The 16765-nt window shown below is 32.2% G+C and overlaps 3 protein-coding genes and 1 long non-coding RNA gene across 5 annotated transcripts; 3 read left to right on the top strand and 1 right to left on the bottom strand.

Annotated features, from left to right (window-relative positions):
• The first annotated feature begins 739 nt into the window (after positions 1-739).
• On the top strand, positions 740-3150 carry LOC105151958 (ess-2 splicing factor homolog). The gene is made up of 3 exons (XM_011065957.2): positions 740-1132; positions 1312-2482; positions 2608-3150. The coding sequence occupies exons 1-3, from the start codon at positions 1129-1131 to the stop codon at positions 2906-2908; spliced, it is 1476 nt and encodes a 491-aa protein (XP_011064259.1). The 5' UTR covers positions 740-1128; the 3' UTR covers positions 2909-3150.
• Positions 3151-3438: 288 nt separating this feature from the next.
• LOC147907008 (uncharacterized) lies at positions 3439-11347 on the bottom strand. 2 transcript variants are annotated; one of them, XR_015547751.1, is made up of 3 exons: positions 5499-5920; positions 5335-5437; positions 3439-5232 (listed from the first exon to the last, which is right to left on the bottom strand). It is a non-coding gene; the product is annotated as an uncharacterized LOC147907008 (long non-coding RNA). The 2 variants fall into 2 exon arrangements; XR_015547752.1 differs by lacking the exons at positions 3439-5232; positions 5499-5920 and adding an exon at positions 11092-11347 and having other exon boundaries at positions 5392-5437.
• On the top strand, positions 6217-11071 carry LOC105151960 (hypothetical protein). Its single transcript, XM_011065958.2, has 5 exons — positions 6217-6761; positions 6885-7326; positions 7417-7916; positions 8231-8609; positions 9162-11071. Exons 1-5 carry the CDS (start codon positions 6665-6667, stop codon positions 9520-9522), a joined length of 1779 nt encoding a protein of 592 aa, XP_011064260.1. The 5' UTR covers positions 6217-6664; the 3' UTR covers positions 9523-11071.
• A 1184-nt stretch (positions 11348-12531) lies between the features above and the next one.
• LOC105151975 (uncharacterized) lies at positions 12532-13963 on the top strand. The gene is made up of 3 exons (XM_011065980.2): positions 12532-12723; positions 13211-13503; positions 13796-13963. The coding sequence occupies exons 1-3, from the start codon at positions 12568-12570 to the stop codon at positions 13902-13904; spliced, it is 558 nt and encodes a 185-aa protein (XP_011064282.2). The 5' UTR covers positions 12532-12567; the 3' UTR covers positions 13905-13963.
• Positions 13964-16765: the final 2802 nt, after the last annotated feature.

The raw sequence follows: 16765 nt of genomic DNA, 5'->3' as shown, positions 1-16765 counted from the left end.
GTTAATTCTCTATTCGGACTCGTAGTACTTGTACTTTGTACTCGTTTTAGGCGTTCAAATCCATATTATATTATCTCGAGATAATATTAGATTTAACTACAACAGAATTAACTACAGCTGCTTATAATGCGCCTAATGTTCATTCTTATAAGTGCATTGTAATAAAAATGAAATGCATTATTCGTTATACATGCACATGCACGTGCGCGCGCGCGCGCGTGATGTGTCTATATGTACATATTTTTTTTCTACTTACTACTTACCAGGCGAATTACATCCAAAATAAACTTTTTAAGCAAGCTTACATCATTTATTTCATGTGTATCTTTAAATGTGAAATACATTTATAATTTTTATTTTTTTAGCTTTTCAATTGTCGCTTTCCAACTTGCTTTACGCGAAACGACTCGGACAGGGCGAGATGGCGACACGTGACACTGAGAGCAGTGAGAGCAGTGAGAGCAGTGAGAACTAGTGAGAACTGAGAGCAGCTGTGCGTTGCATATCATACGTCGGTAACATTACTCGTACAATCAAGTAATTAGCTGATTATTTTTGCACTTGCGTGGCATCTTTGTTTTCTTTCATCTTTCCCAATCTTTCCTCACGCCCAAATATACGTATATTTATATGCCAAATTTTAGAGGATCTTAAGCAATGCATATGTATATATGTACGTATGGGTTGCACGTATGTACATACATACATAATATAGTATAGTACTAAGCAGTACTAACATAAGTATATACGTACGTACGTACATACGATGGATGATGATGGTTAGTGGTATATATATATATATATATGCACATATATGTCATACACACGATCATCATATCATGTACAATGTGTATACTTGTGCAGAGTACATACGTACATACGAGATAGTAAAGTTATTACATTATAAATAATCTTAAAAAGACAAAAAGTATCTTCGTTATAGAAAAGAAATGAAACGTGATGTGATATGCACGGATTGCATTCGACAGAGATTTGCAATAAATAAATATTTTCTACACTATCAAGTGCTTCATATTCAAGCTTATAGTGATCATTGAGACGAATTCTGTTACATAACCTCAATCACACCCGTGTTGATTGACTAGATTCTACTCAGCGCTAATCAAAATGAGTAAGTACCGAACGTAACTCATCCTTCCTCCTATTTGATTTTACAAACAAATCAAATAAAACTCTAAGAAATTTTTTTATTTTCCAAAATAAAAATTTCTCAAGCAGCGAACTTTTCCAAATCATTTGTCTTTTTTTGTCATTTCTATCATATTTCATATCAATTTTACTCCTTCATAGATTCCATTACGGACAGCCCGGGTTCTAAAGCTCTTGAAGCCGCTAAAAATATCAAGGACTTAACTGTATTCAAAAAGCCTATTGGATCTGTCAAGAAGAGTAAAAATGTACAACCAAAGATTTTAGATGAAGATACATATATTGAAAAAATGAGTGACATTATACAAAAAGATTTCTTTCCGCACTTGGAAAAGCTACAGGCACAAAATCAGTATTTAGAAGCTTTAGAGCAGAATGATATGAACAGAATGAGAGAGTTGTACGCAAAGTATAGCTCTGGCCGACCTGTCACTGAAAGACCAGTCAGTCCAGCGACTTTCGAAACTCCGCTGCGTAGAACTGAGTCAGCCGAATCGCCGCCCACCACCGAGGCATCGTCTCAAAAATCAGACATCGTCGAGTCCGTAAATAGAAATGATACTGAAAGTAAGATCGGTCTCGATGATTATTTGAGTAATCATACAAGCGAGGATAATGCTAGTTTCGAAGAGATGATGATTGAGGCTGAAAATAAACGTAAGCTCAAGTATGCCTGGCTTTATGAGGCAGAAGACAAGTCGAAAGCTTGGCTAGCTATCGACGGATCCTCCACCACCACACCTGATGTCCCAGCTATCCAAGGATCCAATCTCAGACCCAAACAGGTGGACAGTTGGACTTACAAGAATAAAAATTATATTATGTACATTCCTGATGGAGTGGACCTTACAGCGGGAGAGAAAATAGAATTGGCTAAGAAGAAACAAACTATAATGCATGAAAATACGAGATTACGAACAAATCCGTTTAACGAGCAACAAAATAAAGAGACCATCGACGAACTCGCCAAGTCACAATCTAGAGCTAACGATGGCAAGATTGGAGTAGATGGCAAAGAGGTTGTCAGAAATGCTACGCCACGAGTGAATGGTTTTAGTTTCGTGGCTACGCCAAGTCCAAGACCAGGAGAATGCGAAAGTCCGTTGATGACATGGGGTCAGATCGAGGGGACACCCTTCCGATTGGACGGTGGTGACACACCATTACTGAGGACGAGTCAGGGACCGTCTTTCAGAATAGCGGAACCACCGAAAAGAGAACAATTGGCATTGCAGTTAGCTGAGAAGGCTGGCGAGAGACACAGGGATCGAAAAAATAAAGCCTTGGAAGCTGCCAGGAGATCATTAGCCACGTAAGTTATTTATATGTTATATAAATTTCACGAAATGAATATTGCCGAATGAAATAAATGTATAATGTACTTGTGAAAAAAATTTATGAGGATTTATGAGGACAATTTATTAATATTCTTTCCAGTCCATCACCGAGATCAACTATAGATCGGCTGAGCACTATGTCTCCCGCGGCAAGAAGACTAGCGACTCAGAAACTGCGCATATCGAATACGCCATCTCCTCGACGAACGCCATCGTCTAGGACTCCATCTGTAGGAGGTATCAGAACACCTAATACACCACGTGCGAACGTACTGGCTAAAGAAATCATCTCTCAAAAGTCGGAAATTAATGCCACGCGGATACAAGGACCTGTACTCACCGATAATTTACTTAATCTACCTCCGCAGCGACAACGGGCGTCAGATTTCTTCAATAAATGAGAAATTGTTATATGCTGTCTGAAAATTGTATGTAGAAAGATCGCGCGCGTGAGATTGTATATAGCACATCGACCGAATTTGCTTATTTACAATTAATATAACATATTAAAGAGAGACAATCTCTGCGTATGTGTGTGCGTGCGTGCGTGCGTGCGTGCGTGCGTGCGTGCGTGCGTGCGTGCATATTGTGTAAATGATGTATTTATAGCATTTGTAATATAATTTTAACAAAGCTCTTTTAATTCGAGTCTTATTGAATGTCGCTAGTCCTCTTAAGATAGAATCACACGATCCTCTCGATTTCTTGAATGACATACATGCATGCAGTCGTGCCTGCTCTGAGCATGCTAGACTTGCTAGAGAATACGTTCATGCATTGAGCGTTGCATACTGACATGCATGATTTCTCATTTCTCTATGTACATACATACATACAATTTTTATACACGATTTCATTCTTGTTTCCTTGTATGCATAATAACAAAAAAAATATTGAAAATATGGGGTAATTGTCTACGTAATCGGGTAGACAATTGACGGCATCTTACATTATACATATGCTGTTAAAAATCCAAATTACCATAATAAGCATTTACGCAATGAAGCCCTAAAACGAGTAAATAATTAAGTACAAAAAATATGTTCAAATACAGAAATTAAAGAATATATTATATAAATAAATTGCATTCCTTAAGAAATAGTTTTAATATCGAAAATAAAAAAAGAAAGAATCGGAAAAATTCCATGAAAAAAGGAAGCGGGACAGATGATCTAAATATTCTTAACTTAATTTTTCATAATTTCACTCTCTCATTCCAGTCTAATCTCATTTTTCCATTTTATATTCTTAATTCAAATCTTTGATATTTTTGTGATGCTTATATTTTTAGAAGAACATTTTATTCCACATAAAAGTATCTCCACAAGAATAAGTGAAAGCAAGAATAAAAAACAATTGAGTAGTATATAATAATCAGACAAAATGTTAACGTGCATATTCAAAGATTTTATGTTTATTCTTATCATTTATTTTAAACTGTTTCAAGCATTTCATCTCTAGATTTATACTTCAGAAGTGATAAATCAAAATATGGATGATGAAATTCTTGAAGATGTTTGACGATGATTGACAAAACTAGAATTCACATCTCTAAATGAAAATACACAATGGGAAAATATTTAATTGACACTGTCTCAAAATTTTTCTGACGAATCTTCAGCCAAGACTTCATCATCATTATGTAATTTTCTTTGCAATACGAGTTCTTCGAAATGTCGAAGAACTTTAATTGAAAATGATTATTCTGTTGAAAAAATAGTTCAGTCTTTAAATAAGCCCTTAAATAAATAAGTAATTCTTTCATCTTTAGTGAAGAAAAATCCGATTGACTCGGGCTTGGAAGTTTGTAGCGTCAATAATAAAACAAATTATAGATGAAAAAATATGATATAAGATTTGATGATTGATATTATTTTAATGGCAACTTCAAGAAAAGCATAATGCCTGAAATTAGAGAATGCATTGAATAATATTAAAGAATATTATATTGTTACATTTGTAAATGTAGAAAAATTTAGAAAAATAAATATACATAAATTAATATTTATAAACACATAAGAAAAGATAATAAAAAGCAGGAAAAAGAAGGATAACATAATAAGGTAAGTAAATAAATAATGATAAAATAAATAATAGTAATTGCTTTTAAAATAGATAAAATAATAAATAATTTAAAATAATTTTAATAATTAAATAATTGATAAAAATATATAAATAAATAATATAATAATAAAATGACAGTAAATAATTAAAAAATAAAATAATAATAAGATGAACAATTAATAATTAAATAATTATTAAACGATTTAAAATAATTTTTTATCTTTAAAATTATTTTTTTTTTATTTATTTTAAATTTATTATTTATTCCTTACTATTTGGACACTGAAATATTTTTTCACGTTTTTATTTATATCAAGAATTCGATTATCTTATTTAATTTTTTAAACCAAATTGCATTGGCCAGATAAGGGCCTATTGAAGTTTTGGAAAATAGAAAACAATTTTGAATAGGTCGATGTAAATTTTCTTCTTTAATATCATTTATGTAAGTAATTGAAATAATTTTTGTTCAATAAATATAATACAATAATAGTAATAATAATAATAATAATAGAATAATAATAATAATAATCATATTAACAAATTATAAACAGATTTTGGAAAACATATACTTTAATATATTCATCTTGGAGCTCATCGATTATTATTGCTTTCAATGTTTCAGGAATATTCCATGAAAATGTTGGAAACTATATGCACACTGCAAAAAGAAAAAACATTTTACATTTACATTTTAATATAAAGATATATTAAAGAGAAATATTACAAATTCACCTTACAACGTGACGCACATATACAGTACCTTTTTTTTTTTGCATATGTGAAAAGTGATACAGATTAATAGTTTCTCAAAAAGATCTTCGTCCATTCGATAATAATTTTTGTAGAACTTGGAATCTTGCAAACTGCAAAAAAGTAAAATTAATACATGATCAAAATTTACTTTTATGAGCATAAATTAAATACCGGAGTTCCTTTTGCATCATATGTACAACTCCTTTTCCTTCCTTTCTTTCTTGCAACCGAACTTTCATCCGAATTTATTGTGTTTACAATTTCTTCTTTTAATTTATAAATTTAATAATAATCTAGCCAAAACTTTCGTCGTTTTTTAATTGTAGTTCGTTTTTTAATTAATTAAAAATAAACGCTGATGTTTGTCCATCGTCTACATTTTGAAGATGATCACGTAATCGAGCAAGCACTTGTTATGTCTGCAATTATTTTCTACTATATAATTTGATTTTGAGACTTTCTATATTTGAAATTTTTATATCAAAATCATAAATTGTATCAATTCTTTAAATAAATTCGTCGAAAGAGAATGCAAATGATATACAAATTCTTTCAAACACTCTTTTAACAACACTATACAACTATGAAATAATTTTCGAAATATTTTGTATCATATACGTACATGCGTGCGTGTGTGTGTGGAAAATGAAATATTTTATAATATCGTATATTTTACAAGAAATTCTTTCCATCAGCTTCTTTCTCGTGATACAATATTATGAAATCATCCTGAAATATTTTCCCGATATTATCTTAAGTCTTTAACGTTAGGTTTTATCGCATTGATGAATAAAAACAGTATATGAATAGATATTAAAAACTAGAAAAAAGAAGACTGCGCGGGGCCGTAAGATTAATGATCTTGACCCGTTTCTTTATCATTCATGGAAATTTCTTTCATTCGTGTGCATTATTCATTCTCATCTTGGCAGCTCTCCGTTTTGTTTATCGTTAATAAACATAAATACGGAAATAAAATTAAATCACTCAAGACGATTCGCGCGTTTCCTCTACAACAAAACGGATGATTATCTTTGCAATGAGTGAACGCGCCATGAAACTATATATACATATATAAAACGAGCCTTTTCATACGCAGTTTATTCGAACGTGTGAATTCAGGAAGTGACAATAAAACCACAACAAATTCTTCGCATAAACGTTGCAACAGGAAGTATTCAGGCATATTCAAGTCGTCCAAACAATCATTGTTGATCGATTGCAAAATCGCCGCGCTCGCTAAAGAGCCTGGCGGCTTATCATATAAATATAAGGTCAAGAAGAAGAAGAGGATCGAGAAGAAGGAGAAAGAGAGAGTACTATCGTTGGAGACAGATATGAGGTCCTTTCTGAGCCTAGGAGCAGCCTTGCTCCTGACGATAGTCATCATCCGGTCATGCAAATCAGAATATACGTGTGGACATTTAGGCTCAGGTACGTTGATTACATTCAAAATTTATTCGTTAATCATTCCTATCGATACGTCGAGTTGGAATTCTTTGAGGAAAAAAAAAGACTCTTCTATATGTCATGCTCATATCTCTTTTGATTCTTTAGGCACTAACGCGTGCAAATGCGGGGAAATAGTGGTGAAATCAGCGAAGGTGCAAAAACCGCTGTTCTACGCGTCGCCGGAAGCAATCAACGAAGCTGCAGTGGCACGCGAAGCGGTTGGAAGATTGTCCGTGGGAACGGATCGGTGGCAGTCTGAAAACCTGGCATCTATTCCCAAATATAAATCATATATCGATGGACCGTTTAGCAGCAGCAGCAGCAGCAGTAGCAGCAGCAGCAGCAGCAGCAGCAGCAGTAGCTCTTCAAGGTCCTCGTCTTCCATCGGAATTCTTGGAGGACCGATTGGCGGAAGCAACGGTCACTCACCCTTCACTTTTGTCTCGGATAGAGTTACTTCCAATTGCGGATGTGGAAAGAGTCATTCCGAATCTCTGGAGGTTCGCGATCTCCTATCCTCTAATATTGAAGGAAAAGTCGTGCCCAGGTATTTCATACCGCGTGTATTCCTCGTATCATGATTTCACCATTATATTATTCTTATTTCACAATTTCAACTTTCAACATTCGTTGACAGTTTTCCACCGATTGGCGATCTGTGTTACCCGAGCCCGCCTAGCAGTAAATTCCAGGTGACCACCAAAGTGACGCCTGCATATCCTGGTAAAATCAAATGCGGCCCTCCTATTCCTTACAAGGTTTGCGTGAAAATACTCAATGGACAGATCGACGAGGCTGGATTGAGGGAACTCGGTTTAGCGACCGGTGGATCAATCGGCGGGAGCGCGAGTATTTTCGACAAATATATTTCTAACGATGTAGCCAAGTTGGCTACGCGATACGGATCGCACGCGAGTGCCGGCGCGGGTTCGACCACGTATGGATCGTATTCGGGTGTTAACGCGGGTTCGACCACGTACGGATCGTATTCGGGTGCTAACGCGGGTTCGACCGCATACGGATCGTACGCAGGTGCCAATGCAGGCTCGACCGCGTACGCGGGTATCGGACGATCGAGTAACGTCGAGACGATCCAAGGATCGAGCAGATCTACCTGTGATTTTGGCGATGATGCAGGTACGTCTCTCAATTTAACTTGATATATGTATAACTAACAATAAGATATATAGAAAGTACATCAGTACCTCTTTTCTGAAATCTTTCCGTTTACCACGTATATATATATATATATATATATATATATATATATATATATATATATATATATATATATATATATATATATATATTCATTATAATCAGTCAGACTTGAATGACTAGTAATGTAATTTCACACAGCACGCGCCGCGAGTTATATATACATAATCCAGTTATTCATGAGATTGATATAAGCAAGTGTGAGATGTAGGTAACGTTTGTTTATATTTTAGAGCTTCCCGAAGACTATTCGTATCCTCGACTACCAGCGGATCCGGTGTCAGTAACTTTAGCGTATAAGAATTTCTTCCCGCGTACCGTCCACTACAATAAGAGAGCATTCGTGCCGGAAGACAAGCTGGCATTCGGTCATCGAACCGTGCCGACCGAGTCGACATCTAGCAAAAATGTGCCGGATGTTCCCGAGGAAAAGCTTCAAATCCTCAAGAAACCCATTGTAGAGTTGAAGCCGATGCCACAGACTCCTACCATCATCGGCGCTTACGATGAGCACGAAGAAGCAAAATTAGCGGAGCTCGAGGCCATTGAGCGCGAGAAGATAAATCAGGAGGAGATCGCCGAACGGCTGCAAGAGAACTTCATTACGTACGGGTGAGTCAAAAGAGGAACAGAATTTTGTGTATATAACTTAATCGCGGCTCGCAAATGATCTCGATCGACATCTTTGATTCGGTGATTTTGCCAGAGATCAACTCAAATCTCATCAGGTTCGTCGCAATACAACTTGCTGGATATATCTCAACGTATATACTTATATTTATTATGCCGGGCGTATTATTCTTTACGAATCTTGCTGTCGTATTATACATGTTATATGTTTTGTTTGGCGCAACAGAGGCGCAAAGAGAGGCGCATGTTTAATTTCTAGATTGATCAAACGTACGTTTTGACATTAAAAAAAATGCTGTTCACACAGATTCGCAACCTCGCTGTTTAAATCAAATCTCCAATGTTTACTATTTAAAAACATGGTCTTAATCGTATCGAATTAACATGTTGAGCAAGCATCATTTTCAAAGATGAACATTATCAGTACTAATTGCGTACGCGAGTATGTTTTTTGTGCAGTAATTAAAGCTAGTATCGAGATACTAAATGCTAATCCAAAGATAAATATGTATTTTGGCGAATAATTGCTTTTAGAGACCTAGGATACGCGCCAATCAACAGGCCCTCATCGGCAGATCCTGTTGGCGCATTCAAAAACGTGGAAGACGATACCCGCGGAGCAGACTGCGGTCCGGTAGGACCACCAGATCCCGATTACGTTCCTGGCAGCGTCGTGATCAATCGAGAAGAAATCGTGGGAAACGGAGATCAAGTCGAAGATGACTTCCTGAGAAACAACGACAGTTCAGACATCTACGTTCGTCATTATGACGAAATTAGCGACGACGACGACGAGGAATATGATAACAACGAGCCCATGTCCGGCATATTCGCCAGACTGAAAAGTGTCGCCCGAAAGCACGGTCGTTCGTCATCCTCATGTGGAACCGTATGATCTTTCGAACGATATGAAGTGCGTAAAAAGGATTCGCCTTATTGACGATTCGCGATTATCGAGATGAATCTTTATTGATTCTGAACGCGCGAAGACGTGGACACTCTCCAAAATATTACACTAGTCCCAGTCCTGTGTCTTTGTGATGTTATTATTATAAGATAATATAGCATTGTGCGAGAATCAAATTGTTGATTTTATTATACAGTTCCCAAACATTCTTATTCTCCTGGTAAACAATTTTTTATATATGAATATATATAAACAGAGTGTTTAATAAATAACGATAAAACTCTCGTATAGGGGTAAAGCGGACTGAGTCGAAGAATCCTCTATCATTTTACAATTTTCGTAATAGTTGACAAAATATTAATTATTCACCGAATATTGATTTCCAATAATTTTTTTACTCGAGTACTATCAACTTTACAAAAAAAACAGCAAGTGACAAAAATTGTTCATTTTCTTCTCACAGAGTTCTGAGAATTTTTTTTAGAATTTTTTAATACCGCATTTTCTCATGTTGTAGAATTCTATGAGAAGAAGATAAACAATTTTTGTCTTGCTATTTTTCTGTAAATTAATACTTGAGTAAAAAAATTATTGAAGACCAATATTTGATGATTTTTAGTAATTGATATCTTGCTAATTATTACGAAAATTGCAAAATGATAGGACTTTTTTCGACTCAATTTAATCCGCTGCATCCCTACGCGAGAGTTTTATCGTTACTTATCAAACGCTCTGTATATTAATATGTATAAATATACCTATAAATATTCACAATCATGTGTAATTATACATCTATGTATATGTCCATATACATCTTTCTTTCTTTCGTAAAATTACTTTTTATATTATTATTCTTAGTACACTAAAAAATAATTTTACAAATGAAAGAAGCATATATGAATACGTCTGGTCATATCTCATACGTAATTAATATTATATATAATATATGTTTACGAACATTTATACATGTTTATGTTTATGTTTATTTACACATATTTATATATATATTCATGTATGAAAAATATTTTATCGGGCTCTCTCTCTCTCTCTCTCACTCAGAAAAATCTTTATATGTATGTATTGTATGTGTGCGTGTGTATGTGTTTACATATGTGGTCCAACGGTCCATGTATGTGTGTTCGGAAGAGATTTAAAAGATTAAGAGAAAATCTAATTTGCACCTGTGCAATTAAAATCATGAAATTACAATTTATCCATGTATATATACTTTTAATGACGCAATAATTACGCGGTATAATTTCATATAACTTTACAAATCAAAATTTTTTATTTCTATTTTATTCTGACATTTTATGAATCAAATTTAATTAAACATTGGAAAAATTTTCTAATAGATTATTGTACAACAAACTTTAAATATATCTCAAATAAATTTCAACCATCAACAAACAATACAATTCAAACAAAGACTAATTAGAATCAGATATATCTAAGTCGCGCAGATAAATTTGACATTCGCTGAGGATGACTCCAAAGTGAGTTGAAACATTTTTAAAAGAAATAAAGATTTTTATCAATTTCTGAGTAATTACCTACCTACATTTCTTAATTCTGCGTTGCTCATGTATCTGCGTTAAAGGTCAAACAGGTTTCCATCTATATTTTACAAATGCGTCTAGAAGATTTATGATCTGCCTTCTACTTCCTTGGCCAAAACACGACCGTCAACACGTCATAAAGTGTTTCACTCAGAAAAAGGGAAGCACACCACATGGTGATGTACGATGATCGCCGCGATGGAAACATATTTAATGTATATCTCCGAGAGAAAGAGTGGATCTCGGAGTATGCAGTAGGCTATTTAAAGACACTCCATGCGAGTTCAAGCGTTTCTCTTCGTCAAGACATCTTTTTTGTTTTTTCTCTTCTTTCTTCGTGAAACACGTACATGAAATTTACGATTCGTATGCACGAACTACGTCGAATTGATTTATTTCATTTACATTCGTGGCATAAATTATAAACAGCGAGACGAATGAAATAAGGAACTGAACAAAACGATTGCGAGCGAAAAAAATAATAATTTATAATTTAAATACAGACAATATCATTTTAAATGTAAAATTCTATAATAGATATCAAAGTATTTTTTTATCACAATCAGTTTGAATATCTTCTTACCTTTTGTAATATGTGCTTCAAAGAAATATATATTCTCATGGAATCGAGAATAATGCTAATATTTGAGAGATTTCTCAATATTGATAGGTACTTTTCTAAATTGAATTATAAATTTAATCTTTTTAGCATCAATTTTTCTCGTATTATTCTTATATATATATATGTATATGTGAGAGAGCATATAATTAAGTTTATATGGCTATCCAAATGTGAATAATATGCAAATAATTGTAAATCCATTTTTTATTTTCCAACATACTCTCACATAAAATATAAAGTTTTTGATAAATAACGTATCAATTTCTTTCTATAAGTAGAAAAAAATCGATTTATGTAAAGACCTCTCGATACACATTTTTATTTTTCTTCTTTTTTTAAGTATGATCTTTTCTCTTTCTCTGCAATCATAAAGATAATATGAATCTAAATGATCTTATATACAATAGATAATTATAAATAAATAAATTATATATATAAAAATATGAAATATGTATATACATTATATATATATATAATATAGTTTATTATAAATTCATAACGTGTATTAGTTTATTGATACACAATTAGCATACGTGGTGTTCATTTTTTATTTTTAACGATAATTATCTAGTAAATAAGATGATTTGATGATTTAAATTACACAGGAAATGAGGAAACCTGCATGGACACGCACCAAGAAAAGTACGTGCTTATTCCACCTTTCAATTAAATTTCTCAGCCTCACGAGACACGTAATAACGAAAAGTTATTATTTTGTTATTGTTGAAGATTTATCATTGTGATTATACCTAAACAGGAAATATTTCGTGAATTTGTCTTCAGCGAAACCACTTCTATATCAGGAGCGCGGTGTATGGAATATCAGTTTAGATTTTGTAAATCCTTGTGACGATGATGGCGGTATTCAAATTACAATTTTTCATCATTATCATCGTCTGTTTCCATTCAAAGTTTTCTTACGGCTTCAAATTGCCGTACAATGGTGTTAAAATAGTTACATACGGCGAGCCATGTCAATCACCGCGTTATCTACCTGTTTCAATTGAGGTATATAACACATGACACACACACACACACACACACACGCGCGCGCGCACGCACACATATCTTATTGTATAATAACATTCATCTTTTTTAGATGCGCATTATAACGTACATTACTTTTTAATCAAACTTATTAAACATCAAAGAATTATCAATAATCACGAATTAATTATTCCATTTTTTATGACGTGCAACATTTCAGGCATGCTAGCCGCCATATTATAATAATAATATCTATATATATACACATCTATTCTCCAATTTTACTACATAATAAGCATGTCTAAGGCTGGAATCAGACTACGCATTGAAAATTGAGATTGAAGATTTAAATTTGACTAATAAGAACAAGGAAATTTTAGCTTTTATTGCTTGAATTGGTTAAATTTCAATCTTTCAATCTTCAATCTCAATCTTCAATGCGTAGTCTGATTCCGATCTAAGTGAATATTGTTATTTAATAAATATGTATCCGTAAAATAATTTACAGGAACCTGCGAAGCCTGTGACGGAATTTGTTTCATCTAAATCTTATGATTATAAACCACTGAAATTAAATTATCAAATCATCTCTTCTAAGCCGATCCCTTATCAACCGCGAATGGAATATCCAATTTTTGTACAAGTACCTCAAGTACCACAACCCTCGGAAATAATTACGCCGGATTCTCTTCAAGGAAAATCTTATGCATACAACATCCAGGCTGTACCACCTCCGTCTGTGCCAATTTCGAGAAGATACGATTTCGATTTTCAAGTGCCATCTTCACCTTCACCAATTTCGTAAGATTTTTCTTTTTTATACTATATTTATAAAAGAACAAATTCCATTCACAAATTCATTCACAGATTATATGTATATATTATATATATATATATATATATAATATATATACAATCTATCCGGAATTGTTATAAATTATTTTATATATATATATATATATATATATATATATATTTATTTGCTAGTTCTCTTTTCATCATTTTGCTAATATGTAATGCATCTTTGCCAAATAACAATTCAGATTATTTTCACTGAAAAACATTTTATCAACAATTAACATTTTTATTTCAGAGTGCCAACGCCACAATCTGTTAATCTTTTAACCGGCCTTACCAGTAAAATCGACAGAATTTTAATCCCCGCCTGTCAAGCGACATCTAGCTGCTGTAATACGGCATGAAATTACTTAATTCTGATAACGCGGTATCTCTCATCAAGTGAGAAATACATAGTATTCGACAGCAAAAAATAAAGAGAGATTTAAAATAAATAATTCTAATTTTTAATAATCCTTTTACTCTCCTACCTTCTACGTATTTCTTCTTTTGTCTTTAACTTAAAACGATTGAGATTTATTTTATATATCTTTAAATCTTTAAATATTATCCATTTTAAATATCAGTTTTTTTAAATATCATAAATTTTAAATGTTTTTTTTTAATAAACAATAATAAATATAGTTTTTTCTTCAAATTCATGCTTTATTTGACTAATTTTAATATAAATGTATATTCACGTCCATTCGGTCAGTCATAACTGATCATAGATAGTGCATGAAGGCCATGAATTCGAATGGGAAAACGTTATTATTTTGGATGAAGAACCTCATTATACGAAAAGATTGATTTCTGTTCTGAAATTTTATTTATTTATTAATCAAAACATAAATAAAATGTTTAAACTTACAAACAGATACTAAAGGTCTCCACTTGTTTCCCTATCATCGGCAAATTAACTCTGTAATATTATCGACTCATTAGTCAGTGACAACTGTAGAATATAGTGTCTTGTAAATTATTCATTTTTATTTTAATTTTTTGACTAAAATTTTTGAACAATCGATTTATACATCTTTACTTTGAACATTTTAATAAGATCTACCATTAATTTATTATTTTTTATCACATCAACTGATGCACACACGAAATATAATAACATCTCCAATGCTCATGGTGAGCAACTTTTAATTACAGTCATTCCCCTTATCACAATTGTAATTATTACAGTCATTCCCCTTATTTATAGTTATTTCATAATAAAAATAATATTCCGGTTTTTATTCGATCGATTAATTGTCTGGGAACCAGTAGTAGCGTTTCAACGGAACTCTCCTGCAATTGTTCAAGAATTAAGAAATAATCGAAAGTATACGGTATATACAAATAACGCAATTGTACATACATCAATGAATAATTAACAGTTGCAAGAGATACATGTATTTATCATCGTTATCGGATTCTCTGAAGAAGGCTCAAAAATGAACCGAAACATTTAAGATGCATTATATTATGTGTAACTGAATATATAATTTGATTATTAAATAAAAATTGTTTATTGTGCGCTATTTATCGCGCTCAACTTTTATGTCCCCTTTATAATTTGTAATTATTTGACGTTGTTGTATTAAATATAGAAGATTTTATACAATTTTTTTATTTTATAAATTTAACATGACACGTGTGGTAAAAGTATAATTAGGTATAATAAAAGAATTAGATATAATAACCGAATCCACATGATAGCACAATTGTTATACGATGTATCATAATACGATTTGATTCTTATCTATAATAAAAATGAATTTACTTACACGTACGTACGTACAATTGTTTAACTTTACATCGCTATTTATAGCTTGCAATACTTGCAACATATATAATATCGAGATTATAAACCAGATTTTTTCCGCAAGATAATATAATAAGCGATAATAGTAGAGGAGAAGGAGGTATTATGGCATCGCCGTTACATTTTACACAATGACTTTGTTGATAATCAATATTTAAGTTTAAAACTTGACAATTACATTTGTTAAAATGTTGTTGAATCGATTCTGGACTCAAAGTTACGAAATATTTATTATTTAGGACACTATTAATAAAAATATGGCGACATTGCATAATGACTCGAAGAAAAAAATGGATGGTAATGTGACCTTCCACATAAAAATAGCCTTAAAATATATTAGTTTTGTTTAGAAAACAGTATTTGGTTACAAAATTAACAAAAAAATAAAACAAAATGTATGCAAATGAATATATACATTTACATAGCTTCTGCAGTATATAAGTACTAAAAGTCTGTGAGTAACTTATATATGCAGAAGTACTAAAAATATTATAATAATATGAACTAATAGATAATAAATTAATAGTAAAGCTACAACATCGATTATCAAATAACTTTTTGATATAAAAATCTTAAAAAAGAGATCATGAGTAATCAATATAGAGGACCACATTAGCAAAATGCCATGCTATTGTTTAAATTTTCATAACTCAAAATATATACAGATTAAATAAAAGATTGATTAACAAATAACGCATTTAAAAATACATATATTCATGTGATAATACGCTCAAGTTTAAGAAAAATGAGGAAATAAGTGTAATTAAATGCTAAAAAGTACTTCAGAAGCGTTTCGAAATACTTGAAAGTAAAAATGCGTTATAATATTAGGTGTTGGAATTAATTCGTAGCGTTTTTAATGAAAGAATGTTATTTATTTCACATGAGCATTAAAAAATACATTAATGAAAGTACTTCCCATCACTTGTAAAACGCTACGAATTAATTCCAACACCTAATAAGTGCTGACTATTGAGTAATTAGTCATATTAGCGTCATGGTGTAACGGCGAGCTGTTGAATAAATAATTCTATAAGTAATCATTAGGATTCGCTATATAATAGCGAAGATAAGGCCACAATACCTATATAATAATCTTCTCCTTTATTTAAATGTAAAGCAAATTTATAAATGCGAATAAATAATTAGTCACGTACATATATGTACATTGTACGTATATACATATATACCAAACTACATTATATTATATGAAACATTATACATTACATTATATTATATCAAAAGCTAAGCCAATTTATGTGGAAAATATTCAAATTTTCATCGATTTGCTAGTTTTTCTTCTTTATTTATGTCATTAAATATCCAGTCAGCTAAATTTGACAAAAATAAATTTTGTCAAATGCTTGCTACACAAATTTTTTCGACAAAAAGGCAATTTAACAGAATTTGATG

The sequence above is a fragment of the Acromyrmex echinatior genome, chromosome 16 (genome assembly GCF_024713525.1).
Source record: "Acromyrmex echinatior isolate Ae372 chromosome 16, ASM2471352v2, whole genome shotgun sequence".
Taxonomy (NCBI): domain Eukaryota; kingdom Metazoa; phylum Arthropoda; class Insecta; order Hymenoptera; family Formicidae; genus Acromyrmex; species Acromyrmex echinatior.
Note: the sequence above shows the minus strand (reverse complement) of the source record. Positions and strands in the feature narration are given on the sequence as shown.